We start from the raw sequence: 25,571 nt of genomic DNA on the forward strand, positions 1-25,571 counted from the left end.
CTAGGTCACACCTACTCTGAATTTGTTCTTAGAAGTTGGCATTAAGCACTCGACTTAATCGTAAACTCTAGTTTGGTATCCGAAGATTGTTTTATAAATAGGTACCTACCTACCTAGGTACCTTTATGCAAACCAATACCGCTTGAAATGTTTCCACTCATAATGTAAAGCATCCTGCATCTAGCCGAAACGCCGCAGACCGCTTGCTCACACGCATATCTTGTACCTTGAATTTTATCTTAGTATAATGACTCACATAGTTATGAGATGCTCAACTGAATCAAAATTGCTCCAGAGTCTTAAAATCTATTGTGTTCGGATGATTAGTACGACCAGTCCTAAACTCCAACTAGGTATATTGCTACTGGCATGTACTTACATTATAGTATTTGATTTATACTAACGATACTAATAACTTCCTTACAATGAAGCTATCGTATGGGCGGGAGCTGTATATAATAATTAGATGGGGATACTTATTTGCTATCTACCTATGTAGTATATACAGTACGATTAGTTATACGAGATAAACCATAGGGACCAATTTCTCGAGCACCGAGGAGTGGTGCGCTTTTTAAGATATTATTCGATAAAGTAAAACCCCAAACCCACCGAGGAGATCCTGGATAGAAACCAGTAAGAAGTCCATCTAAACGAAATACATAAATAAATTTTCAATGATATCTAAAAGGCCATATTGATACTATCCCATGATGAGGTATGCAAGATCCTGTTTACCCGCTACCTATCCAATCAAACCCAAAAAAAGGGACAAGCAACTTTTTTCTCCGATAACCCATATGCAAAACATGCTAGCAAACTTCTTCTTCTTCCATGTCTTATCCCTCTCATGCGCCGAATTGTGAGACCGTTTCTCCCTCACACAAGAGATTGGGTGGAAAGGGGGGGGAGGGGGGGGAGGGGGAGGCGTCATCAAGGCAGGTCCATGATCTTGCCCGGGTTCATAATCCACAGGGGATCGAGCGCCGACTTGATCTGCTTCATGACACCCAGCGTGTCTGGGCCAACCTCTAATAAGAGCGAGTCCTTTTTGCCCCAGCCAACAGAATGCTCGCCCGTACATGTCCCCTCCATATCCAGTGCTCTCTTGACCATGTTCTTCACGCACTTCTCTACTTTATCGAGTTCTTCCTTCTTCGTCCGGTTGTAGATAATGCTCTCGTGAAAATTGCCGTCCCCGATGTGGCCTAGAATACTGGCGAATAGACCTAGCTCGTCCATCTCCTTTTTGCTGACTTCGATGATGTCTGCTAACCTGCTGAACGGGACTGCGACATCGGTAGACCCTATGAAAATCGGTTAGCGAGGGTTTAGAATCTTTACGTCTCATATGAAGCGATCAGGAATATCGAGGACCGCTGTAAACGAATGTCTTGCCATGAAACTAGACACATCTCAAGAGCCAGAACCGAAGAGGGACAACTTACAGACTTCCTCGCCTTCTTTTCTCAGAGCCAGCATTGACCATAAAGATTCCTTCCTTGCTGACCACAGGAGCTTCTGCTCTCGGAGATCCTTGGCGAATTCGAAATTGCTGCCCTTATTGTTTTTTGCGATGGCTTGAACGCGGGTGATGTTTTCCTTTACGCTGGTCTTTGTCCCAGAGAATTTGAAGAAAAGCGTCGGCTCTTCTTTCCATACCCGGGGCGCTGTCGCTCCACCTAAATTGACGACCTTCATTTGAACCTCATCCATGATTTCCATAGCTGCGATGGGGACGCCGGTCTGCATGACCTCCGCCGCTGCGGAAGCGGCATCACGGATTGTGGGGAAAGTTACCACTGCCACGGAGAATTCTTCAGGGACGACGGCAAGCTTTAGAGTAGCTTACAAATTGTTAGTGCTTACCTATATTATAACAAAAAAGGGAGGATTAATGCTTACCTTCGGTGACGAGGCCTAAAGTTCCCTCGGAACCGACAAACAAACCGTTGAGGTTGTAACCTGCCGAACTCTTCCTTGGACGTCTTCGCGTCTTAATGACGGTTCCGTCTGCCAATACTACGGTTAAGTTGATGACCCAATCTTTCATCGTGCCGTATTTAACTGCATTTGTGCCAGAACAATTGGTACCAACCATGCCACCAATCTTGGCGCTTGGGCCTAGAATTAGGAGTTTAGTTAGTCTCCTTTTTTGCGAGGCTTCATCTCGAGAATGAATACATGTAAAATAGGAGATGTGATCATCCCAAGGAATGAACTTTCCTCTATGCCGTATAGCAATGAGGTAAATTCACCTCAGGGGCTGGGCTCACTCACCAGGATCAATAGGGAAGAAAAGACCGCTACCCATTCTGCTTAGCTGATCGTTTAGATCTTGCCAACCAATGCTTGGCTGGACGACAATATCCATGTCATCTTTGTTGAACTGGATAATTTGGTCCATGTACGCGAAATCAACGCTGATGCCGCCGAAAGGAGCCGAGAAGTTCCCTTCCAAGCTAGAGCCTCCCGAATAGGGGATAATAGGTACCCGATATTTATAGCAAATTCGCGCGAGTATCGATACCTGGTCTGTCGAACGCGGATACACGACCGCAACCGGTAAGCCATCCGGATTCGTTGTCGACCATTCGGAATAGCCATGAGCCAGAAGGTCTTCTGGATCTGTACTTATGATGTCTTCCTCCTCACCACTTTTGGCAAGCTCACGGCGAATCTCTTTTAATGCCTATAATAAACTTAGCAAGGGACTTAGTAGGCTTTGCATCTTGGCCTACATCTACTTTTCTAAAGTAGGGTAATATATAGACTTACGTCCTCCATCTCATCTAATGATGCGTATTGAGGCATTGGCGTCTTGCTATCAAAAAGCGTGACAACACGCTTAGGAGGTCCTTGGAGTGTCGCAGAAGCAAGGCCGAATCCTAACAGGCTGGCGGTGGCTGTCAAAGCAAACACGGAGCGCCCGCTCCACCTGGTGTGATGATATGCCGGGTTGGTCCACGCTCGTTCGGCACTGGTCCCATTTTCACCACTAGGTTTCCTCAACGAGCGAGAAGTGTGAAATGTTCTTCTCCAAGCGTTCGGAAGACGCCCGGCGAAATGTTTAGCTGACATGAGTCGCGGATTTATAGGTACCTATGAAATTCACGTGTGAATAAATTAGGACGCATACGTTAGAGAAGATGGCACCGATGATCGAAGGGGGATATGGACGATTAAACCGGGACTAGGGGTTCTGGAGAAGTAATAATAGACCCCTTTGTGGTCAGGCTGGATCCCAGATATGACCTTTCTGTTCCTCTCTTAGGTAGAGGCGTCTAGAAGTAAGTTTCCCGCTCGAATCCGGAGAAAGCTTTCGCCCAGATCTTCGATCGGTGTTCAAGCCGTCGGACTAGAAGTCAAGACTGTCGAAGGGAATATTGACGTTTGGAAGACCCTGGATAAACCCCAAAAGGAAAGCCGAAATTGAGTTTAGTGGGCGGGGGTAGCCATATGGATAGAAAGCAGGTAAGAGTGGGCGTGTTCGTATTGTCGCCTTGATCCGGGAGGAGTGCGGCAGATAAAGGTAAGGGAAGTAATGGGAAGCCCCTGAGAGCGGCCTGATCAAATAATAAACTATAGTACTCGCTTGGGGCGAACCCCGAAAGTAGTTGAAGTGGTGCGGACTAGCCGTGATAGGATTTGTAAGTGGAAATGACTAACTCTAACCGTTCCTATAAGTGTCACGTATGCTCTTCTCTAGACTTGGTGGATGCTAGCGAATATTAAAGTAAAAAGTAGACGACTCCTTGATGCGGGCCAGGATATCAGAAACGATCAGTGACCCAATCACGACAACAAAGGATTAGTTACTAGTGCTTTTGAGGCACTAGATGTAGAGAAGGGTAGATGAGAGTAATAGAGACTAATATCGTTACTAGTGACTACTAACAGAGAGGCTCGGGAAAGGAAGGTGTCCAGCTTCGGCGAGAGACATACACTAGTAACGTCGAGTAAGGCTTCAGTAAAGAGATATAAAGGACCTACGTAAATGTAATACAAGGACGGCTAGCTAGGTGGGAGCTAGTCCCACGATTGGAAGTTGGCAATACGTCCATACCACGCCACGCCATGTTATCCCTGGTGCTGGGAGAGTTGACAGTTGTAAATTGGTAAGAAACGGCCCACAAGTATGTTGACGTTAAATGCCAATCGTAGTTTGCACTACCAGACGGCAACGAATAAGGATCAAGGCCGACATAGACAAGGGGGGGCTAGGAGGTGTGGGAGCGAGAGAACGTGTTAATGCTCCTAATACAGGTAGTGTGAGTATAGGGGAGGGGCTAAGTGGTCATATGGCTTCCTACTAGGCGGGAAGCTGATATAGCTAACCTAGTAGTTGAAGAGACGTTGGATATCCTTAAAGGTGATGAAGTGCAAAGAAGGAAAAGAGAAAAAGGAAAAATAGTCTGTTGATCTTTGTAGCAGGTCCCCGGTCTGTGGGGTTCGTCCCGCTAGGTACTTCCCAGGGCAGTGCATAATATTGTCACGAACTACATGTAGGTACAATTAGCTGCATCTAGTTATACGTATTGTAACGTATTATAGTCTTATATCATTCGTTGCCCATTGTCTAGTGAAGAAAGGATTTTCTTACCACGTTCAGCCCAGTATTCAAGTTGGATTCATAGGAGACGGTGTGACCATCTATGCCGACACGGTTACCCTGTCTGAACTTCCAATTACGTATAGCCAGCATGCGACTACTCGTCGATTTATTAGCAAAAAACAATTTATGTGTATGATGAATAGCCTGTTCGTAAAAACAGGACCTTGGAAGACCTAGGCTGCAGTGATATCGATTGAAGCGTTTCGAGCTACCGCTCTCACTGTGAGACGAGCTGACAAGACGGGACGGGCGGGATATATATGAAAAATAAGTAAGGTATATATGAGCGGGACAATATGTTGGTTGGTTAAAATGAATATATGCGTATATATGTTCCACACCACCATCTTCCATAGCTTATTTCAGCTCAAGGGGAAATAAGAAATACCAATGTCAACATGCTCGGTACGAAATACAGATGATACAGATTTTGAAAATAAATAATGAGGGGCTACAGCTAAGTCGAGACCGCCATTTTATTTTTCTAGTGTTCTTGATGAGGGGTAAATAGGTATTCAAAACATTCGGGATGCAATTATCAATCCTATCAATCCTTGGCCAAGGTGGATACATCAATATCCCACATGGCATCTTACACACCGAGTTGTATGTCCGCTACATCGCGTCCTATACTTGATTTCTCTTAGTATATAGTAAATAATCGAGCTTCTTAACTATAGACCCGTAACCCGTAATTGATTCAACAGGATAGGATCTTCATTAGCTTCTCAGTCCTACATGAAATATGCCTAATAAGTGTAGGAGTGGCATCAATACCCATCGTAGGACTAACATATCTTCTAGCTAGAGCAAGCCTCACCGGCCCATATGAAGCATGTATCCCTCAAATCATATTCATCATCTAACTTCTATGTTTGATTTTGTTGCAGTGGCCGTAGGTCCAAGAACGGAGCCTCTCGTGATCGGCATCTTCCCGGCTTACTAAGTACATCTAAGGTCACCATATATATTGGCCGGTATATGCCTTCCTGGATATGGATCCTTTACTCTAGACTTCGGGATCGAGAACATATTTGGTGGATAGGGTCATAGGCGGTTTCATCGTTTGATACATGCATAGCCTGGTCCAAATACGACCCGAAAGCCGTATAAGCAGAACCTGTGTGCGGCTTATGATTAAACATGGAGTAAATGACGATGCATTTTCGCCTGATCTGGCATAGCTTACGATAGAGTATGACCAACCTAGGTGTAGAACTTTAGATGAGAAAGGTCACGCGGAATCATTTCACGAAAGGTACCGCCTACGTGTCGGGAAATGGCTCAAAGTCGGCAGTCCCTACTAATACTCCCAGTGTGACTTTTAGAAAACATAGGATGTTCTGCTCATACTCCTTTTTCTTGCTGCCGATGCAGGCTTTGAGTAATGGCCTACTAGCCGATAGGGGCGGGAGCCAAGGTAAGCTTCCACTTGCTACGCCAGAGCTACACATGGCCAAATATGAATATAATAAATCCATCGTATAGCCTATGGTAGGAAGTCAACAATTCTGTGCTAGCGTAAGCCGGCTCGAGAATAATAGACGGCTGTAATGGCAAGCAGCCCAACTTCTTGACTTTTCACCAGGTTGGCGCGTATCGTGGCTGAAAATTTCGTCACAAACTGGTCATGGCCCATCACTGTGTAACTACAGCGTCAAACCACAATGGCCGGACAGTATCCTAAGCGATTCTGATTAGGCTAATTCTAACCGCGGTGATTCTCACGAGCGAAGTATCCCGGAACTGGGGAGTCTACCCCAGACTTTCCATTCGGATCGCCACATGAAAACCTGGAAAGGTTGTGGATAGCCTTGGATGCTTGCTAAAACAAGAGTATTTAGGCCCACCAAACTCCAATACAGTAGTAGTTGTTAATAATAACTCTTTAGCGAATTTCCAAAGCGTCTTGGAGGGATAGTGTTGAAAGGTAGTTTCTACAGGGACTACCTCATCCAGGATTAACGGCAGTGGGGGTTACGTTACCTCAAGTATCTCTCGTATTTAATGGCAGCTTTCATATATATGTCGACTGATAAAGGACTTCAACGTTTACTTCTTCCAGTAGTGATAGACAGGAGAAATAAACCAAAAGAACCAAAAAAGCAATGCTCGAGTTGATGAGACCCTCCTACGGTCGAAAAGATCGGTCGAAAAGAGCACCTCGACTTTAAAGCCTTGAAGATCTCTCATGGGATAAAAAGTGTGCCTGGTAGCCTCGCCAATAACAGATCAAGCCACTACTAAGTGGTATGCAGTAAAGCAGAGGACAAGGGGGGGTTAGATGAAGTAAGTAAACAAGTAGAGCGATGTGTCTTTGGAGCGCATTAGTGCCTAATGTTTGACTGGACATTGTTGAGATCTTCAGGAGTGATGAGTGGTAAAAGGACATTTGCTTTTCGTCAACGTTAGATATTTTACACACAGCTCACCAGTTGCAACCCATTACATACACCCCAACGTCACCCCAGCACCACTCTTATCGCTAGCTGAGAACTTGAACGAGTGGTCTGAGGATACACGTATGACCTAGTACACTCAGTACTATGATGATTTGGCTCGTTTACCTTAGAAACGTTCTTGTTATAAGTGGGGTTGAGAGATGTTGCCTTCGAGGCGTGGGGTGAGGAAATGCGATTGTGCCAGGTAGAGCCGTTGAAAGTCGGTCAGAATCAGGTAACAATCGGGCCGCAGACCAAACAAAGGACAGAAGGGAAAGCCCATCTTCATGCAGCCTTTCCCTAGCTTGATCTTGGAAGAAAGCTATATCTTTGCAACAGACAAAACAAAGATACAGGTCTGCTCTCTATAGGAGGATTGCGCATGCAGCGTGAATACGCGTAGCACGCACTAGCTACCACGGGCATGTCCATGTCGGGACGGAACGTGCAACGGTGTTGCTCGGATAGAGATATTTATTTGATTCGATACCGTTATGTATAGCGTATAATGCTCGAACGGGAAGCGGTAGGCGATGCTTAATCGGGCATCGTAACTTGCATACCAAAATACTACTCTGAATTCCGAGATCTCGGTTCATAGCGAGAAACAATTGGGTGCATGTGTCAACTAAGCGAACCAAAGTCTGCACCAGAGAAGTGATTGATCATTACATACCGAGAGGAGGACCAGCGACCATCACGACCAGGCACTGCATAAAGTAAAAAAGGTATGTTGCAACGAGTTCTCGAAGCCAATGCCATATTTCAAAAAGGGTATTATAATACGTGATAAATAACCCCGCGGACTTGACGTGCTTGATCCCTCGGGTATTCCGGTGAAGGTGATGATTGGTTTACCGGTGCTCCCGGCCGATCATCTAACTGCTTACCTAGGTAGGTATGCACAAGTGGCCGTTACTTTGTATGTGACCCTGTTACAGTAGGTACATACATAAGACGGGATATGAGGCTGACGTAGATCTAGGTTGCTCAAGATGGATATGTGATAGGAGAACAACGACTGAGAGTTGTAAGTTGCAAATTACGGAAGAATGCAATCGGTGATCGAGGCTCGGCTAAAGTTCGGCTACATAGAGCTGAGATATTTCAATAAAAGGGACATTACCTCATGAATATTTACCTAAATATGCATATATCCATCAGTCAGCTTTCCCCTGAAATCATTAGGTTAGGTACCTTCCTTAGGTAGGTACCTACCTGTCACTTATCACCTATGCAAAAATTACGAGTTTAAACTCCGATTTATTATCAAAATCTTCTCTCTCTCAAAACCCCCCCATCTTCTTCCCCCACGCGTAGATAGAATATGAGGTCACGATAAGTACCTACCTCTAATAAGACCTAGAAAAATTAATTCATGTTATGTTAATATTATATCATACCCAATTTCTCATACATAATATCAATTTGATTAATACAGACCGCCTTTTGACGGTCATCATGCCTGCATACATGTACTATACCACACCCATTCACCTGCCTCAATACCCAATCTCATCTATCCATCAAGGTCTACCAAGGTACTGTAAGTCACACGACTCATACGGCTCACACGAATCACACAACGAGATTCGTTATGTTACGTACTCAATGTAAACCCCACCGGAAATAAGGTATCAGCGAAGAAGATACCCTTGCCAACCTGTGCCTAGTTGTGACATGCATGCTGCCCTACGAAATAGACCTTCTTTTTTCAAACCTGTAAGCCGCAGTAGCATCCCGTCTCGGAAATTTCTAGCCCTCTAAATAGTAATCGGCCGGAAATCATCATACTCAGCGCATGCCATTGGCTACCGGATATTGATAAGCCATTCTCTTAAAACTATCAGCTCAGTAAAGTCTCTGCTGCTGTGGCTCTGCCAATAACTGATGGCATTATCACAGTCCAACTTTCTTTTTTCTAGACATTCGGTCGTGCAGAGTATGGTTTCCTATAAATTGCATGAAACTGAGATCTATCCCGTGAAAGATGCCACTGTAAAGCGTGTGGACACTCTGATTAGCAGAGTGATTCGATTATTTCTTACTCGTGACGCAAATGTAGGTCACCTTCTTTAAGTGCTACTCTTGCTACCACGCCAGGGCATATCGAAAGCACGACAGAGTAGCCTCTGATACAAAAGATAAACGAGTCAGGGGAAACAGTAAGTAGCTTCTTAATCAAAGGATTAAGGTTGACATGTTGAAAGCTTGAAGCATATACTGCGACATCTGATCGTATATCCAACGGAGGGCAGCCATAATAAAAGACAGGAAAAATTAGGTGACATGATAAAGAATTAAATATTCATGTAACAAGAAAGGATGTTGATGAAATGAGGGTTTTCAAAGAAAATAGTTCAATTTAATGTCCGTGATTAGACGATTATTATCTTACACGATGTTAATATTATAAATATATTACAAAAATATCAAGGATAAAGGCATGTAATGATCAGTTAGAAATTGTTGAACATACCACTGTACCACTAAGAAATAATTTCGTAATATCTTTTATTCTATTGCACTATTTATATCTGACAACATCTTATTCCGTATAATTTACCGATTGCATTTATCTTCTGGCCCTGTGTCAAGATACTAGATGGGATATTTAAAACAAAGGACACTATTAGTACATATAGCCGTAGGCTCCGCAATGAAGTTGCTTTCATGCTTCTTGCTCTACCTCGTGATACCTTTGAGCCTAGAGCTTGGAACTTTATATACCAGTCCAGATATTAGCAGGGCCTAGTACGGGATAACTGGTAATGTTGCTGTAAATATTGAATGAAATGCCCGGGTCGTTCTCCCTGTAAAACTTGGTAGCGGGCACGTCGCCACTGATGGACTTATATCCGGCACCCAAGACGTGTAGGTTGATACACTAGGGGTATGCCTGAGCACCACCGACATTAGAGGCACCATGGAGGGTAATTATTTCATGGCGTAACACATAATGACCTGGCTTTAGAGTTGCCGGAATTTTGACCTACCACTTGAATTGGTCTCTTATCAGATCATCTAAACCCCAATCGTTGCCAGACTTCCAAGAAGCCTGTGCAATCGTAACAAACTTCAGGTTTTTCTTCTTAGCTCCAGTGCAACCGACTATGTCGCAGTCAGCCAGATAGTCGATAATAGGCCCTTTATGGCTGTCTGGCCATGTGAAAAACTGAAGGGTCAATGTGCTACCTGAAGTTACGTTGACATATGTCTGACCCGGCGTAGCAGCTTTATGACAGATGATGTTAGGGTTGGCAAATGAGTCGGGACTGACGAACCCGATATCAGGATTGTTTGCTGTCTAGCCTGGGATGCTTGGCGGTGGATTTTGATAGCGGAAACCCGGGTCCCAGCCGGTGTAATTCTTGCCATCGGCAATGATGGACTGCACAAACCCATGGCAGGCAGCGCATGTAATAAGAGCGCTGACAACTGGCAACTGCTTCGTAAATATAGAAAACAACATATTGGGCCAACTTAGTTGATGAAAGCTCACAAGAGATGAATATTTTGTCTCTGGCTGCTGTTATACCTTCACATTTGGTAATATCAAGGCTTATTCGTCCAACTGGAAGTAGCTGGTCCATTTGCCGAACAAGAGCATGGCTAAGTAGTATTAGATAACTACCGAATGGTATTTGGTTTATTAACAGCTCAATCATTGGACGTTGTAAAGTGCTTCTGTTATGATCTAGTCCGAATATTCCAACTAGGCTAAGTCATATTATAAGAGTGATTCTTATCTAACCAAAAATTTAGGTGGAAGGGTTAACTCCTTGGCTATAATAGTTTAAACATTGTCGAGTCGACGACAAACCAAGACTAGCATAGGCTTGTTCATTCTATAAACATAACTGTTATGCCCAGTCTCGAGGCTTAAAGTAAATTAGTATGGCGAGACATTTAGTGACACCACCTCTCTTTGAAAGCCATGGGCTAGCCTTGAATTTTACTCACATCTCCAAGGTGGCTAGATTCTTATAGTTCCTGCTGAAAAAAAAACGTATCTCATAGCCGATATCAAAGAATTGTTCCGATATTCCAAGAACACTTAACCCATCCCAAGAGTCAATAGTTTATAATTGTCCTAACTACTGTTGTTTAGGAGAGATTGTTTAAATTTTGTACACCGCATTTTTGAAGCACCAATCTTAACCCTTGCCTTATTAGCTAGTTACGGGTCAAGTAAAGAAACAAGTAATCGCCCGCCGAGGACCTAACTATAATTAGTTAATCATGAACGTAGTTATCTAAAGAAGGACTTGGTAGTTTAAACTAAATGGGTGGGACTAGTTGAATGAATAAATGAAATTAAAAACTTCTGCATAATAACAATGCATTTCTAATTTTCAACGCGTACACATTGTCGCATCTCATATATTCCTTAATAATCATACATGTCAAAAATCCATAGCTTTCGTTGATTATTATGTCGGGCAATATTCTACCCTTATCGAGTTGGAAATGGCAAGAGGAGGATCTTGTAGCCCCTGACGAGGATGTGGACTTCAACAACACGCTAGAACTCACTAGTTGGATTGTTGATCAGCTTCGAGCCTGTCCCTACAATGATGTTCGTTCTCTAATAGAGAAGAAAAAGGTATGTTCGTTATTGATCAAACATGTACAGAACAACGCTCACAACAGGTAGAACATCACCCGCCTTGTTCAACTCAAACAACTTCGAGAGAAAGGTACAATTGTCCATCCCAAACTTCATCTTGAGCGACAGCAGAAAATGTCGGCTCTAGCAGCCTTCGTCACGATCGATAAAGTCAACTCGGACCCGTGTAAACAATGTTTACACACAAAATCGCGTGGTCCATGTGCTGAGTGTGTTGCCGGTAACAATAACTTGTTCAATGGAGCTTGTACAAACTGCCAATTTTCTAGCACGGCTTCGGCATGTTCATTCTATGAAGGTAAAGTTTTGGCAAATTCTTTCAAGAGCCCTAGAAGCTAATTGTCACAGGTAAAAATCGGAAAGCTAAGAAGCACGGACGTTCGACCTCCAACGACGACCATTCGAGCGAAAGATTCTACCTGACCCCCGAGGTACTAGAGGAGTTGACAACTCGCGAGCTTGAACGATGGCGGAATATGATTGAAAATGAACTGGATATACGCAATGTGTCTTGTTCCACCAGGAAACGACCACGCTCTTAGCATTCGGGTCTCGCAGCAGAGTGTCTTCATGTAAATTCAAAGACACTTGGCCGCCCGTATTGGTGACCCTGACTACTTTTCTTCGCGTCATATCGAAGTAAAACTAGGGATATATTACTACGTGTAAATCACTAGGGCTTCGGATGAATGAAGAAAGATAATGAAGATGTTGGTTACATTCTTTTATAGGCATTTATGTCTACTTGTATGTCTCTCCATATGTCTCTCAGTCCAACAGTCATACTGTGTAATTCGGACATCTACGGAACTTCGCTTAGGGGCGATATGATCGATAATAAATCATCTAGACTCCCACTAATAAAGATTTCCATATCTAGTAGATTAATTAAGTGGGCTACTCCATCTCAAAGAGATAATATAACACCGCAACCATATAATTGTATAATGCATTTTCAGCTACCCGTGACCCGCTCTACTCCTCAGTAAGCCAGCTCCCTCGATATCCACCGCAGTAGAAGATGTTCGAAGACTCTTCAGCATCTATATGTCTCGTCAGTACTAAACACATATATTCACGCTTGCTTGAATGCCGAGGCTACTTCGGTGTCATAGGTAGCCATGGTAGCCCCCTTTCCAACATCCAGGCATCTAGAATGTTTGGAGATACCATAGAAAGAAAACGTATCCTAGACTATAGCCAATTAGACATCGCATAGAATTAAGGGTAACTGACGTCCACGTGGGCCGGGAAGACCAGAAAACAAATGAGGTTACTGTTGAGCGCGGCCGAATCGGTTAGCTTATATACAACGCGATTCTTAGCTTTGGGTACACTCCCGTAAATGGGCTTGTAGTTGAACCCCTAGATTTAAGCCTATTATTAGTAACATTTTAGAATTGCACTTCTAAAGGTAGTTCTCCGTAAAATTATTTGTTCAATGCTTGGCGCAGCGTAGGCTACACTTCATCATCACCATCGTCTATTCGAACCTGATCACTTCTCACCCGTCCCATCAGGGTTCACAATGGCGTGTCTACCTAATACGTATGAGAAATTCTACGAGAAGATTCTACCAGATTTTTCAAGATGGTATGTTCTTTTTCCAAATCGTTACAATTAGCGCTTATTTATTCTTCGCTCTCTTATACCTTAGAGGTAGGTAGCCAAGGCTTGGCTTGTGAGAAGCTTCGATGATTTATAATTCGAAGTACGACGGAGATGCTATTTGATTTATAATCAGACATGTTATGACTATATATTAGACATCCTTGGAGTCAGGAGTTCATAGTTAAATATCCAGCATAGTCTTTCAATACGATATAATCGGACGAACCAAAAGCTATTCTTACGATTTGGACAACACCTTACACCTCCTATCCGAGATGTCCACTTTCCTAGTCACTCTTGCTACCGGTCAACAGGGCAGAGCAACAATCGCGGCTCTGCTTAAAGGTGGTGCCAAAATACACGCTGTGGTCCGAGACCCAACCAAGCCGGCCGCTCGTGAGCTTGAAAGTCAAGGCGTCGTCCTATTCAAGGGTAGCAACGAGGATATCGATGTCTTCCGCAATGCAGCTAAGGGATGCAAAGGCGTCTATCTCAATCTCGTTTCGTGGCCAGACAATTTGGACCCGGGTCGACAGGCAGCAGATATCCTTAAAGTTTGCAAGGAAGCCGGGATAGAGCACGTTGTAGCCTCTACCTCGGGATGGGTAGGCAGTAGAGAAAAATGGGATAATCCTCTTAACAGGAGCGAGTGGCTGAAGGGGTTTTGCAAGAACGATGCCCTTGTTGAAGATGCGGTTCGTCGCTCAGGAATCAGGTATCTCACGATACTTCGTCCGTTTTGGTTCCATTCGAACTACCTTCCACCCGTCGTCCAAGTGTTTTATCCGGAACTCGTCGAGGGAGGAGAACTGGTCCACTCGTTCAAGCCGGGAGTTGTTTTCCCACATATCAATGTAGATGACATCGGGCGGTTCGCAGCTATGGCACTCTTTGATCCAGCTACATTTGACGGCGAGGAAATTGAATTAGCCAGTCAGAATCTCACAATAGAGGATGTGGCCAATGCGATTGCGAAAGCTACAGGAAAGCATATTGCGGTTCGGGCTCGAACACTCGAAGAAACGGACGACACGAATCCGATTGTAGCATGGCACCTCTGGGCCAATGCGGTTGATCTAACAGTTGATTTGGATACGATTGAACAAAAATACAAATTCCGCTTCACGACACTCCAAGAGTATTTAATCCAAGAGAGAGAACAGCTGAAGATATTAGTATAAGGTATTGTCAGCTAGAGTACCAAAGGCAAATGAAATACAATAATGAATGAATACTGAATAATTTCCAAATCACGTTCCCGGAATCAGCGAGATTTAACAATAATTAATTATACTATGACCTTTTCATATCTTATTAAATACCTCCTACCAAGTTCCCGACACAGGTAAATCTTTTGAACTCCGACCAACCATAAACCGGTATTCACCCTCGACGACCATAGCCCAATTCTGCATCTCAACGTCCCAGTAGCTTAGATCTCGCCTCGTCAGGTTAAATGTGACCGTCCTACTTTCGCCTTGGTCCAGCAGAAACTTATCAAATCCGCGCAGCACCTTCACCGGGAAGTCGACCGGACGATCGCTTTGGGGATAGCCGAGGTATAGCTGCGGCACGACCTGGCCTGCTTTGCCGCCGGTGTTGGTAACCTTGACGGAAACGGTAACATAGGTATCCCAAAGGTCAGGGTTCCCGCCTTCGTCTCCCCCCGCGCCGGAGAGAGGTTGCTTAACGTCGTAGCCGTCGGGATAGGGGTAGGGTTCTGATATTATTTCATCGATATTATGGAGGTAGGGGTAAACGTATTTTTCAAGTTTACGAAAGCCTTTAGGAAAGAGCACTTCTTCTTCGTCGGGAATAGTAGCATCGTATTCTGGAGGAACTGCAAAATCCTTGGGTCGCGGTGCGGGGAGGGCGCTCTTCTCCTTCAGCCCGGTAACGATGCAATCAGAGAACTCGAATGTAGTATAGCTTAAACCGAACCCGAACTCGAACCGCGGCTGTATCCCGTATTTGTCGAAATAGCGGTAGTCGACGTATAAACCCTCTTTGAAGTCCTGCTGCGGCACGACACCGTTTGGTAGGTACATGATTTTAGCACCTTCGCCGTAATCATCCAGGGACTTGCCGATAGTCCAAGGCAGCTTTCCGCTAGGATTGACATCTCCAAATATGACATCGGCTAGGGCGTTACCACTCTCCTGGCCTGGTAAGTTCGCGAGGAGGACCGCTTTGATATTTGGCAGGTCAATCCACTTTTCCATCAGGACAGGGCCAACTGTGTGAATGACGACAAGGACGTCGCCGGTGCCGTCGTGGCATCCGTGGGCAACCCGAGTGATCAGATCATCGCCGCCTTTTTGTAGAAATAGATCGGGTCGGTCGCCTTTAACACCCTCCCACGCCTTAAACCCTTCGCCCGAGTCGGCGTTTGCGAAGACGATACATAACTGAGCGTCTTGCAGAATCTCGGGCTGTTTTTCGAATGGAGGCTTATTGGTTAGATACGTCGAAACCTTCACACCCTCGTCGTCTTTCCAACTCTTAGTCAGTGCCTCGGCGGGTGTGACCAAGTAGGGAAATTCAACAGAACCAGAGCCCCAGCCTGAAGCCAAGGTGCCCTGATTGCAACCTCGATCTGGACAGTGATTAGGACCGTCACCAGGACCGGCGTCCTCGCCAAATATTGCAATCTGAAGCGGACTGTCGCGTCGTATCGTTTTACTCGAGTTAGTGCCAGATTTATGAGGAAGAGGGAGCAGTCCTTCGTTTTTAAGTAACACAGTTCCCTCTGCTGCAATCTGCCGTGCGATGGAGGCGTGATCACCCATGACGTTGACGTACTGATTAACTGGGACTTTCTCTTGCTCGGTAGGGCTTCCGGGTGCGAAGACGCCTTCGGGCTCGTCTGTCCACGACGAGAAGTTGGGCCCCTTACGGTCAAACTTGGTCTTGTCGTCCTGACCTAGTTGATACCATGCCGCGACAATCCTGGTGACCATGTCGTTTAACCTATCGAGAGGAACCGAGCCGTTGAGGATAGATCTCGTAAGCTCGGACCCCCAGAGAGACTTGCCATCCTCCCAGAACAGCCCGTCGCCAGGCATCGTCATGTCAAGACCCGCGAGCGCGCTGCCAACGCCGCTTCTCTGCGCTAACCAATCGCTCATTACGAATCCCTGAAACCCCATCTCGTCTCTCAACAAGCCGTTGAGTAGCTTCGAGTTGCCGCACGCATAGGAATTGTTAATCATGTTGTAGCTGCACATGACGCTTGCAACGCCGGCCTTGACAGCATTTCCAAACGGCCATAGGTAAAGCTCGTGCATTGTCCGATCGTCGATGTTGGTACTAAGAGCGTTTGGGAGACCCCATTCCCACGGCTGGCGGAAGTGCTCCTGTTCATTTGCGACGAAATGTTTAATAGTCGCCATGACGCCCTCATCTTGAATTCCCTTGATCGACTGGGCTGCTGCGATGCCCTGGAGATAGGGATCCGCGCCGAACCCTTCCCAGTTCCGTCCGCCTGCTGGCATGCGGCCTAATGGGCCGATGCAGGGACCCAAAATCACATTGACTCCCTTCTTCCTAGCTTCTATCGCATGGGCGTTTCCCCATTGGTACATCAGCTCTTTATTCCAAGTCGCGCCGACAGTGATGCCGGCAGGAAAGGCTGTGGCATTGTCGGCAAACCGAATACCTAGCGGACCATCCTGAAGCGCCAGAGCAGGGAACCCTACGTGAACCGCCGGGCCCGTGTTTCCTACGGCCGGACCCATCTTCCATCCGGTCCCGGTCGTCACGTTTATTTTCTCCGGCAATGTCATCTTGGCAACCATCTCGCTGGCCTTTTGATAAGCCTGGGCCCAGCTTTTCGCCGTACCGCCCTTTGGAGTCGGATACCATGGTGGCGAGAGGCCATCCGGAGGTGATTGTTTATATTTCTTAAATGCGAAGAAGCCGCCTGCGCTAAGTGCTAACCATACTAGAGCGAAAATAGCTAAACAGCCAATGATACATCTAGTCGAGCGGCCAACGAAGCAGCCGCATGGTTTCCTCAACCAGCGATTGCGAGGTTGGGTAGAGTAGGCCGCGGTGGACGGTTTGGAGGATGTGAGGGGGTCGGATTGGAAGAACTCTGTTGCATCAAGATCAGAGTCGAATGATGAACGAGCATCATAGGAACGGCGGAACTGCTCTTGCTCGTAGTTCGAGGTTGGACTTAATAGTCCTTCCTTACTCGAGCTCATCTCGTCACCTTTGGCTCGGAGCCTGGTCTCGCCCTACGAGAGTGCGGTTCAGCAAGCAAGTCTTTCGATAAGATTGCCACGAGAAAACGTTGGTCCGTCTATTGCTTGCCTAGATTAGGTACCTTTGCCACCTGAGCAAATAGCAACGGTTAAATTAAAAATTCATCATATGTATTACTATCGTGAAAGTCTCCAAGGTAATTACTTGGAATTGAAAGAATGAAAAGACTCGATCAATTCCTCAAGTTACCTAACCTAGGTTAAAGTATTATAAAACAGCATCGATCCCAACGTCGGAGCGCTGGTTTGAAACCTGGAGATCTTCTTGGCGAGAGCTTTTGGGCTCTAAGCATTGGATGGATATTTACATAAAGCCGGTACTGTAACCGTGCGCAACCTATTAATAGAAATTTATTTGCGTTGTTGATTACAGTAAGAACACTGTGTTAGCTAAAGGAATGAGGATGTAAAGCACTTCTAACATGTCTTGGGTGTTAAGTTGTCGAGAGGTTGTTAAGTTGTTAAGCACAGACTAATAAGTATAGTATAAACTACAGGTAAGTTCATCCGATAGTAGAGCTCACATCTTTTCCCTATACGTATACCGAAGCATCACATTCGAATCTACAGAGCTCTCGTCCGCCAGTTTATGTGCGCTCTCGATTCCAGCAACGGGGAGACGATATTCGAAGCTCGTAGCAGATGCCCCTGAATCCGACATAACTGGATATGGGAACGGAAGATACTCCGGGAGCAAGCCTAGCTGTCTGAGAACCGTCGCTTGGTCCCAGCTGATGTGCTCGTGGTAGAGACGATCGCCGCGTATGTTTACCACGCTCGTGAACGGAATACGGATAAACCGCCCGGTTGCTGGGATGCCGGGGATTCTACAAATACGCAAACGTACATGATTAGGCCGCTTCGCACTTTTTACGTTAGGAGAAGCACTACGGTAACACGTACAGCCAGTTTATTACACGGTCATGAGTCGCCTTGAATAGGAACTCGTCGACCACGCGATCTATACCCACGGTCCGACTCACGAGCTCAAGTTGTGTGTCGGGCGGATTGCTGAAGATGAAGTTGTCTCTGTAAAATTCGGTCAGGGCTTGTCGTCCAACGCCGCCTGTGAGCGTTGGCACGTGGTTCACGTATGGTTCTTCAACCATGGTCGCCATCGTCTCCTCGACCGACCGCGCTTGGAATTCCCAGTACGTGTGCTCGTCCCACACTTTCTCGAGGTCGAAATAGGGGGCGCCAACAAGCGGCTTCAGAAAAGAGAGCGACCGCGTGTGGGCCACTGAGGCCGAAGTGGCGTGGTAGTTTTCATGTGCGGGAATCGCAAAGAAAGATTTCGCACTCTCGTAGTGGTACCTCTTCTCGTTACTCCTTTCTTGACTGTCATGCTCTTGGGTTTTCGTCAAGGGTCCAGGTATGTGTGCTAGTAACGGCAACTTGCTAGTAGTAACACCCGTTAGTAGTTCACCGTAACAGACGACGGTACAAATCTCGGGATGGGCCTCGATTGCTTCTAGTACGCCGGATTCCAAGATAGGCAAATATGCTTTTAGTCGTTGTGCAGTCAGCTATATCATTATTCATTTATACATAAAGTAATATATTATGTTTTCTCACTGATGATTCCAATCTTCTCGGTTTGATCGCAAGACGGCAATGTGAGTAACTTGGAGAGCGCCGAGCGTATGCCATCATGTATCAATATTCTATCAGATTTCATAACTCTTAACTGCGCAACGGCAAAGCCTTCTTCGGCCCATTTATGCAAGGGTGGCGGGTCTAAAGTCTTCTCGTGCTTACGAAGATCAAGCTCCGCGTCGATCAGGAGGAGTAACCCTGGGCCGTGGCCTCTTCTTGAAAGAGGACCTTGGATTGTTAACTCTGGATATTTTTCATCCGATGAGGTATTGGGATAACCAATCGCTTTTGCGTCCGACGACATTTTTGACATTGACATGGTCAGATCAGTTCTCGGTATAAGGTCACTACCAACCTATGTAAGGGGTATAAGGGGTATAGGAGAGTAAGACAATACGTTCCTTATTCCATCAAGCGGGGTCTTTATACATCATCTCACATCCAATAACACACTAAACTAGCCAAATAACCCAAGTATTTGGGGATCTCTCTTTCTTTTTAGCCCCCGATGCGACACTTACCTATTGTCTGGACATGATAGGTCAGCTTCTCGAATGATTACTGTATAAGATGATCTTCCATAGTATCCAAGTACCTATGTAATTTAAGAATTGCAATATCCGTCAGCCAAGCCCCGCTCTACTTGGGCAAATCTCACACCTGGGGATATATTTCGTGCTTACAGTTGTGAATCTTTCACTTCCCTTTCAATCATCTCTCACGAAGGGAAACACGCCGGTAAGGTTCACGTTCGAATTTCAAATCAAATATAAGGAATTATAGGAAAGAATCTCAGGAGGTCCTAGCTACCCAGGAAAAAGACCATTAAGCACATCTACACGCCAAACACCTTTCCAAGAAACAATTTAACTTTACTTTGCGGCGTAACGATAGGACTAGAAGACCAGTTATACGGCTATTCTACAGGATATCATACATCCAGTCCAAAACAAAAGCCATATCCTCTACTTCATACCGTCTCTATGTATCGTTTCAGCTCCCAATCCGTTACCGCCTCATCCCAAAGTCGTATCTCGTTTTCCCTGGTACCTCCAAAGTGATCTACGAAGTCGTCACCGAAGACCTCGCGAGCGATGCTATTTTGGCTCATAAATCTATCGGTAGCTTCCCTCAAGTTTCTCGCGAGGCGAGTACCTTGATCGCCCAGGTTCCCCACGTCCTGACCCTTGCCTAGAGGAGGGATCGGGATCTCGAGTTTCTTCTCCACGCCGCGCCAACCGAGAGCTAGGATGGCTGACATGACAAAATAAGGGTTCGCATCAGCACCTGGTACGCGGACCTCGAATCGCGTTGCCCCAGGCTTAGAAGTAGGAGGCGCGATGAGTCTGACAGATGCAGCACGGTGTTCCAGGCCCCACGAGACGGTCACGGGGGCCCAGAAATTCTCAACCAACCGCTTATAGCTGTTTATGGTAGGCGCAAGCATCGGCATTATATCAGGTAAGCCGTCCAGGATACCCGCAAGGAAATGCCTCCCGAGATCGCTGAGATGGGCAATGTCAGGGTACTTTGGATTCTCGTCCTTCTCCTCGCGGGAGAATAGGTTCTTGCCGTCCTTATCCACGACAGACACATGGGTATGCCCGCTGTTCCCTGGCAGACCATGCTGAGGTTTCGCCATGAAACAGGGCGTAATTCCGTATTCGCTCGCAACCGACCTAACGACGTACTTGAAGAGAGATGCCCGATCGGCCATCTCCGAGATTTGTCCAAATTCCAATGCCGCCTCGTAGACTCCAGGTCCGCTCTCGGTATGCCAACCTTCCAGGTTGCACCTGAATTTGAGACACGAATCGTATACCCCGTGATAGTAAGACTTGTTGAGCGTCGGCCGCGTAATGCTATATCCGAACATACCCTCGGTCAGGGGCGGCAGCGCATGCGGCGGGTTGCTGTTAAGATACGAAACGACGGAGGGAGAGGACGAGTCCGTGGTCGAGGAATTCGAAGAAGGTACCTTGAATTGGAAAAACTCGAGTTCGGCTATACAATGGTTGGTATTATAATACTTGGAATTGGTACGGGGATGAAAAATAGAGGGGTGTTTAATGTCGAACGTGAGAACGGGAGAACGGGAGAGTAACAAACCTCCTGCCATGGCATTGTAACCCTTCTTTACCAGCTTTTCTACGGTAGTTTTAAGCAGCCCGCGCGGATCGGCGCATACAGGATTTGCGTCGTCGTCAAAGAAGCTAACTAGGAAGAAAGGAATATCGTCTTCCCAGGGAATGCGCCGGAAGCTGTTCAGATCGGGTACGGCTATCAGGTCGCGATAACCATTTTGCTTGTTGCTGATCTTGAGTTCCTTTCCATAAGTCCTATCGTGCATGTCCCAGCCGAAGATGACACTGCAAAACCCGAAACCTTCTTTGGCTACGGAGAGGAACTTCTTCTTGGACACGATCTTCCCTCGTAACATTCCATCGACGTCCACTCCTGCCAGCTTCACTTTGGTATCATCCTTAAGAAGGTCTGGGAGCGTTTCAACTGTGACGCGGGGTGATTCAGACATGTTGAGGGAGAGTATGGATATGGGAGAGTATGGATATGGGAGAGTATAGGAGTAATAGGGTTACCTAAGTCGTGTCGTAATTAAAGAGGTATAAGAGGAAGTAAGAACTATTCTCGGCATACACGAGGAATTGATGCAGGATTCAAACAAGTCTGCGATAGAACAGATATAAATATAAGTCCCAATAGTAACAACGTAGATAGGTAGGTAGGTATGTATAGATGTACTTAGATATGTATACGAACGGTGAGAGATGCAAGTAACATGAATGGAGTGGAGGGGTAAGATTCAGAACAGAGGTATGTATGTATGTATGGTACCTATTATGTATGGAACCTTAATACATCGTAAGGCTGAAGAATGCGTCAAGTCAAGATCGATCCAGCTTCAACTCGAGGTACATTGCCGATGCCGAAATATATATTGAGTGTTTAATGCGATTGGTAAAAGATAAGCTTCCACGGGGTATTGGTATTACAAGCTTTGAGACTAAAGAAATCGGATAACGAAATCCCTGTCGACGGATCTTTCTATCAGCTACGTAATAAGTATCTTCGTACCTATATCGTAATATCACATATCATATTAGACTATAACTATTTGGCGATTTCTCCCTCGTGGATTACAGCCAACCTGCAGATTCCTCTTACATCGTGATCATATTTCGTGGTAGTACATACACGATGACGATGTTACACCGATTTGACTTATGCGAGGCTCTTATTTCTCATCTCTCATCTTTCATCTCTCATCTCTCATACCTCATACCTCATACCTCATACCTCAGGGCTACTAACCGAGTGAGATACCCGTCTACAACCACCCGCCATTTTTCATCCTACCGTCGTAGATTCATAAGATTCAACCCAATAGAAGTGAGTCCGATGAATCTTCAGTTGCGTGATTTTAATTCTACACTCATTTAGATATGTTCTTGTATATGTATGTCAGCTGACACCGCGTGACACTTGCTATATGCCGGAAACTGTTCAGACTCCCGCCCTTCCTCGAACGATCCTCTTCCAAGACCAATAGTATGTCAACTTATAGTATGTCAACATATACTAGGACTCGACGACCTAACCTATAGTATGCAAGGCAGTAAATTACTACCAACAATCATCTTCAAATGTCCTGAATGTCCTATGATCATCCCTTCGGTATACTTAAAGTATAGTGTATTATCGCCTATGCCATGCCGACTCTCACCACCAATGCTGACTGGCGGCCACGATATCCTTGGCCATAGATTTCATTATGCGTCTCCCGACATCCCTACCCGGCCGCGTGGTTCATTCTACTATGTATTATCGGCATGATGACTCGATATCATCAACCACGAACCCGACCCGATGGAATGGGACAAGTGTTACATAGGTAGTCATCAACTCACCGCTTGAAAGCAACAAGATATACCAATTGCGGAAGCTCCCCACGAATCATGAACCGAGATTTCGCCAACCTCCTTCCAGAAAACATAGACGCATCGGTGTGGAGTACATGCCAAATACGCCTTGCTTAGGATTATATCCTTTGACACCTCTGCGGGATCTGGCGAAAACAGGTGTAATCTTCAATGGCTTCCGCTTTTCTTAGGGTATGATATATGATGAAAGTGACATATCCGTGGCATATCCAAACAGGTTCCGGCGGACTACTACCTAGACTCGGACTTAGTCAAAACGACACGAGGACGCACTGTATCATATCACTAAGCTTCAACTTCCACATGTGTTCTACCAGGAGTAATCCAACCCCCGACTTATTGCTGCATACGCCGGGGGGAGTTTTCTCAACTTAAAAGTAATAGATAGCATTGAGGTGGAACGGTCGGAGCGAGCTGCCTAGGTATGTGAACGTATAAGCTCCATCATATTTCTTTTTATTTATCATACAAAACGCCCTCGTGACTATTATCCAATCAGTCAAATCCACGTCAAACCAAACTAACAGACCCATCTATCCCTCGAGTTCCACATCTAGTGCCAATATAAAACGTAAAAAAGAAAGAAAAAATAAACGAAGTGGACTTAGACTGTGTATTATGAGATTATACTAAAATAGATGCCGATCACAATCATCAAGCTACATAGGTAGGTAGTAAACACCCCTGATATTGTTTGTTTATACATAGCGAGGGGCCCAGCCTGCAAGATATTGCAGCACATGAGGCATGAGGTAAAGTAGGGTACATGTGACTTTGGAGGTGGGAACACGTTAAAACAACATAGGTACCTCCTTTGTGATAGATAACCGGGTAAGTAACTTCCAAGGTTCCAAGGTTTCAAGGTTCCAAGGTTTCAAGGTTCCAAGGTTTCAAGGTTAATGCTGGGCAGTTCGTGATAAGAAATATAGTCTTATCACGAATATGCCGCCGTTGTCGGAAGGGGAGGGGTCATGCCACGGAGCGCCCCTCCAAGCTTAGTCCGAATCGATAGGTACGATAGGTCAATATACAATACATTCATACGAGTAATACGAGTACAGTGGACTATCGGTCTAATAATAACGGACAGTGTCTAATATGGCGTCTTTCGGGATAGCTGATAATAGACTTTCGTCAAATATTCGAACCAGATCGATTCGATTCTGTCCTCGACCTGGAATCATCCTTTCCAGTACCTCATAAACCGTCCAGGCGTTAACTTACATTCCCGTATCGTATCCCTCTCGGCAAACCCTTTCCTCGCTGTTCAAACGAGTCCTCCTATTAAAACTACGATAAGTCGGGTGGTAGTCAAAATGGCATCTGAGAACAAGGGCCGTCTTGCTGGCAAGAATGCTGTAATCACGGGAGGTGCTGGGTATGTAATTCCTATCACGTACGTACAGGCCATAGGCTTTGGACTGACGCAAATCATCTACATAGCGGAATTGGCCTCGAAACATCGATCCTCTTTGCAAAAGAAGGCGCCAATGTTCTAATAGTCGATATCTCTGGCCCGGCATTGGAGAAAGCCAAGGCCAAAGTCTTGCAGCTGGTACCGCAAGCCGGCCGAGTGGAAACAAGAGTATGTCGTCGCTACCATCGTATCCCTCCTTCATTATCACACCACAATACCGTAGACCACGACGTAGCGGTAGTTTCAGCATCGTAGACTAACATAGGTGTCTACCCCCTTCCCAGATCTGCGACGTGTCCAAAGAAGACGATGTAAAGGCAACGATAGAAACCTTGGACTCGTGGGGCGGGCTCGACGTCATCTTCAACAACGCGGGTATCATGCACGCGCGAGACGACGACGCGGTCGGCACGCCCGAGGAGATATGGGACCTTACCATGTCGATTAATGTGAAGGGCGTGTGGTACGGATGCAAGCACACGGTGCTCTCTCTGCGGCGCAACAAGAAGACGAAGGGCAGCATCATAAACACCGCGTCCGTCGTCGCTCTTGTCGGCTCTGCGACCCCGCAGCTGGCGTATACTGCGTCCAAGGGAGCCGTCCTAGCCCTGACGCGCGAGCTATCTATCGTGCACGCTCGTGAAGGTTTCCGCTTCAACAGCTTGTGCCCGGCGCCCTTGAACACGCCGCTGCTACAAGATTGGCTCGGAGACGATGTGCCGAAGCGACTGCGACGAGAGATCCATTTCCCGACTGGAAGGTTTGGCGAGGCCATAGAGCAGGCTCAAGCTGTGCTGTTCTTAGCCTCTGATGAAGCTAGCTTTGTAAATGGCCATGAGATGGTAGTAGACGGCGGCATGAGCAAAGCATATGTCACACCAGAGGGACCACCTCTACCTGCCCCTGCGAACAATGCTTCGAAGACTGAGCTATAATTGGGGGGGGAGTTTCGCAATGCTCATAATAAGGAAGAAAGGGTATATGTTATGCTACCATTGGGGGTGAGCTTCTACCTAGGTAGGTAGTTACCTTAA

The 25,571-nt window shown here is 45.9% G+C and overlaps 7 protein-coding genes across 7 annotated transcripts; 3 read left to right on the top strand and 4 right to left on the bottom strand.

Annotated features, from left to right (window-relative positions):
* Window positions 1-450: 450 nt before the first annotated feature.
* F4813DRAFT_397827 (FAD-linked oxidase-like protein) lies at window positions 451-3,081 on the bottom strand (the record flags this gene model as incomplete). Its single annotated transcript, XM_049247978.1, has 5 exons — window positions 451-1,307; window positions 1,449-1,847; window positions 1,906-2,124; window positions 2,281-2,692; window positions 2,779-3,081. 5 exons carry the CDS (start codon window positions 3,079-3,081, stop codon window positions 934-936), a joined length of 1,707 nt encoding a protein of 568 aa, XP_049097849.1. The 3' UTR covers window positions 451-933.
* Window positions 3,082-11,491: 8,410 nt separating this feature from the next.
* F4813DRAFT_391167 (uncharacterized protein) lies at window positions 11,492-12,228 on the top strand (the record flags this gene model as incomplete). The annotated part of the gene is made up of 3 exons (XM_049247129.1): window positions 11,492-11,662; window positions 11,714-11,984; window positions 12,035-12,228. 3 exons carry the CDS (start codon window positions 11,492-11,494, stop codon window positions 12,226-12,228), a joined length of 636 nt encoding a protein of 211 aa, XP_049097850.1.
* A 1,344-nt stretch (window positions 12,229-13,572) lies between these two features.
* F4813DRAFT_397835 (NAD(P)-binding protein) lies at window positions 13,573-14,478 on the top strand (the record flags this gene model as incomplete). The annotated part of the gene is made up of 1 exon (XM_049247979.1): window positions 13,573-14,478. The coding sequence occupies one exon, from the start codon at window positions 13,573-13,575 to the stop codon at window positions 14,476-14,478; it is 906 nt and encodes a 301-aa protein (XP_049097851.1).
* F4813DRAFT_365636 (glycoside hydrolase family 3 protein) lies at window positions 14,475-17,835 on the bottom strand. Its single transcript, XM_049243945.1, has one exon. It carries the CDS (start codon window positions 17,503-17,505, stop codon window positions 14,623-14,625), a length of 2,883 nt encoding a protein of 960 aa, XP_049097852.1. The 5' UTR covers window positions 17,506-17,835; the 3' UTR covers window positions 14,475-14,622.
* A 92-nt stretch (window positions 17,836-17,927) lies between these two features.
* F4813DRAFT_365637 (carboxymethylenebutenolidase) lies at window positions 17,928-19,570 on the bottom strand. The gene is made up of 3 exons (XM_049243946.1): window positions 19,141-19,570; window positions 18,469-19,069; window positions 17,928-18,392 (listed from the first exon to the last, which is right to left on the bottom strand). Exons 1-3 carry the CDS (start codon window positions 19,478-19,480, stop codon window positions 18,086-18,088), a joined length of 1,248 nt encoding a protein of 415 aa, XP_049097853.1. The 5' UTR covers window positions 19,481-19,570; the 3' UTR covers window positions 17,928-18,085.
* Window positions 19,571-19,608: 38 nt separating this feature from the next.
* F4813DRAFT_365640 (putative glutamine synthetase) lies at window positions 19,609-22,182 on the bottom strand. The gene is made up of 2 exons (XM_049243947.1): window positions 21,271-22,182; window positions 19,609-21,165 (listed from the first exon to the last, which is right to left on the bottom strand). Exons 1-2 carry the CDS (start codon window positions 21,692-21,694, stop codon window positions 20,132-20,134), a joined length of 1,458 nt encoding a protein of 485 aa, XP_049097854.1. The 5' UTR covers window positions 21,695-22,182; the 3' UTR covers window positions 19,609-20,131.
* A 2,254-nt stretch (window positions 22,183-24,436) lies between these two features.
* Window positions 24,437-25,472, top strand: F4813DRAFT_381743 (NAD(P)-binding protein; the record flags this gene model as incomplete). Its single annotated transcript, XM_049245710.1, has 3 exons — window positions 24,437-24,498; window positions 24,564-24,705; window positions 24,822-25,472. 3 exons carry the CDS (start codon window positions 24,437-24,439, stop codon window positions 25,470-25,472), a joined length of 855 nt encoding a protein of 284 aa, XP_049097855.1.
* Window positions 25,473-25,571: the final 99 nt, after the last annotated feature.

This window comes from Daldinia decipiens, assembly GCF_022478715.1.
Source record: "Daldinia decipiens strain CBS 113046 unplaced genomic scaffold F4813scaffold_26, whole genome shotgun sequence".
Classification (NCBI taxonomy): Eukaryota; Fungi; Ascomycota; class Sordariomycetes; order Xylariales; family Hypoxylaceae; genus Daldinia; species Daldinia decipiens.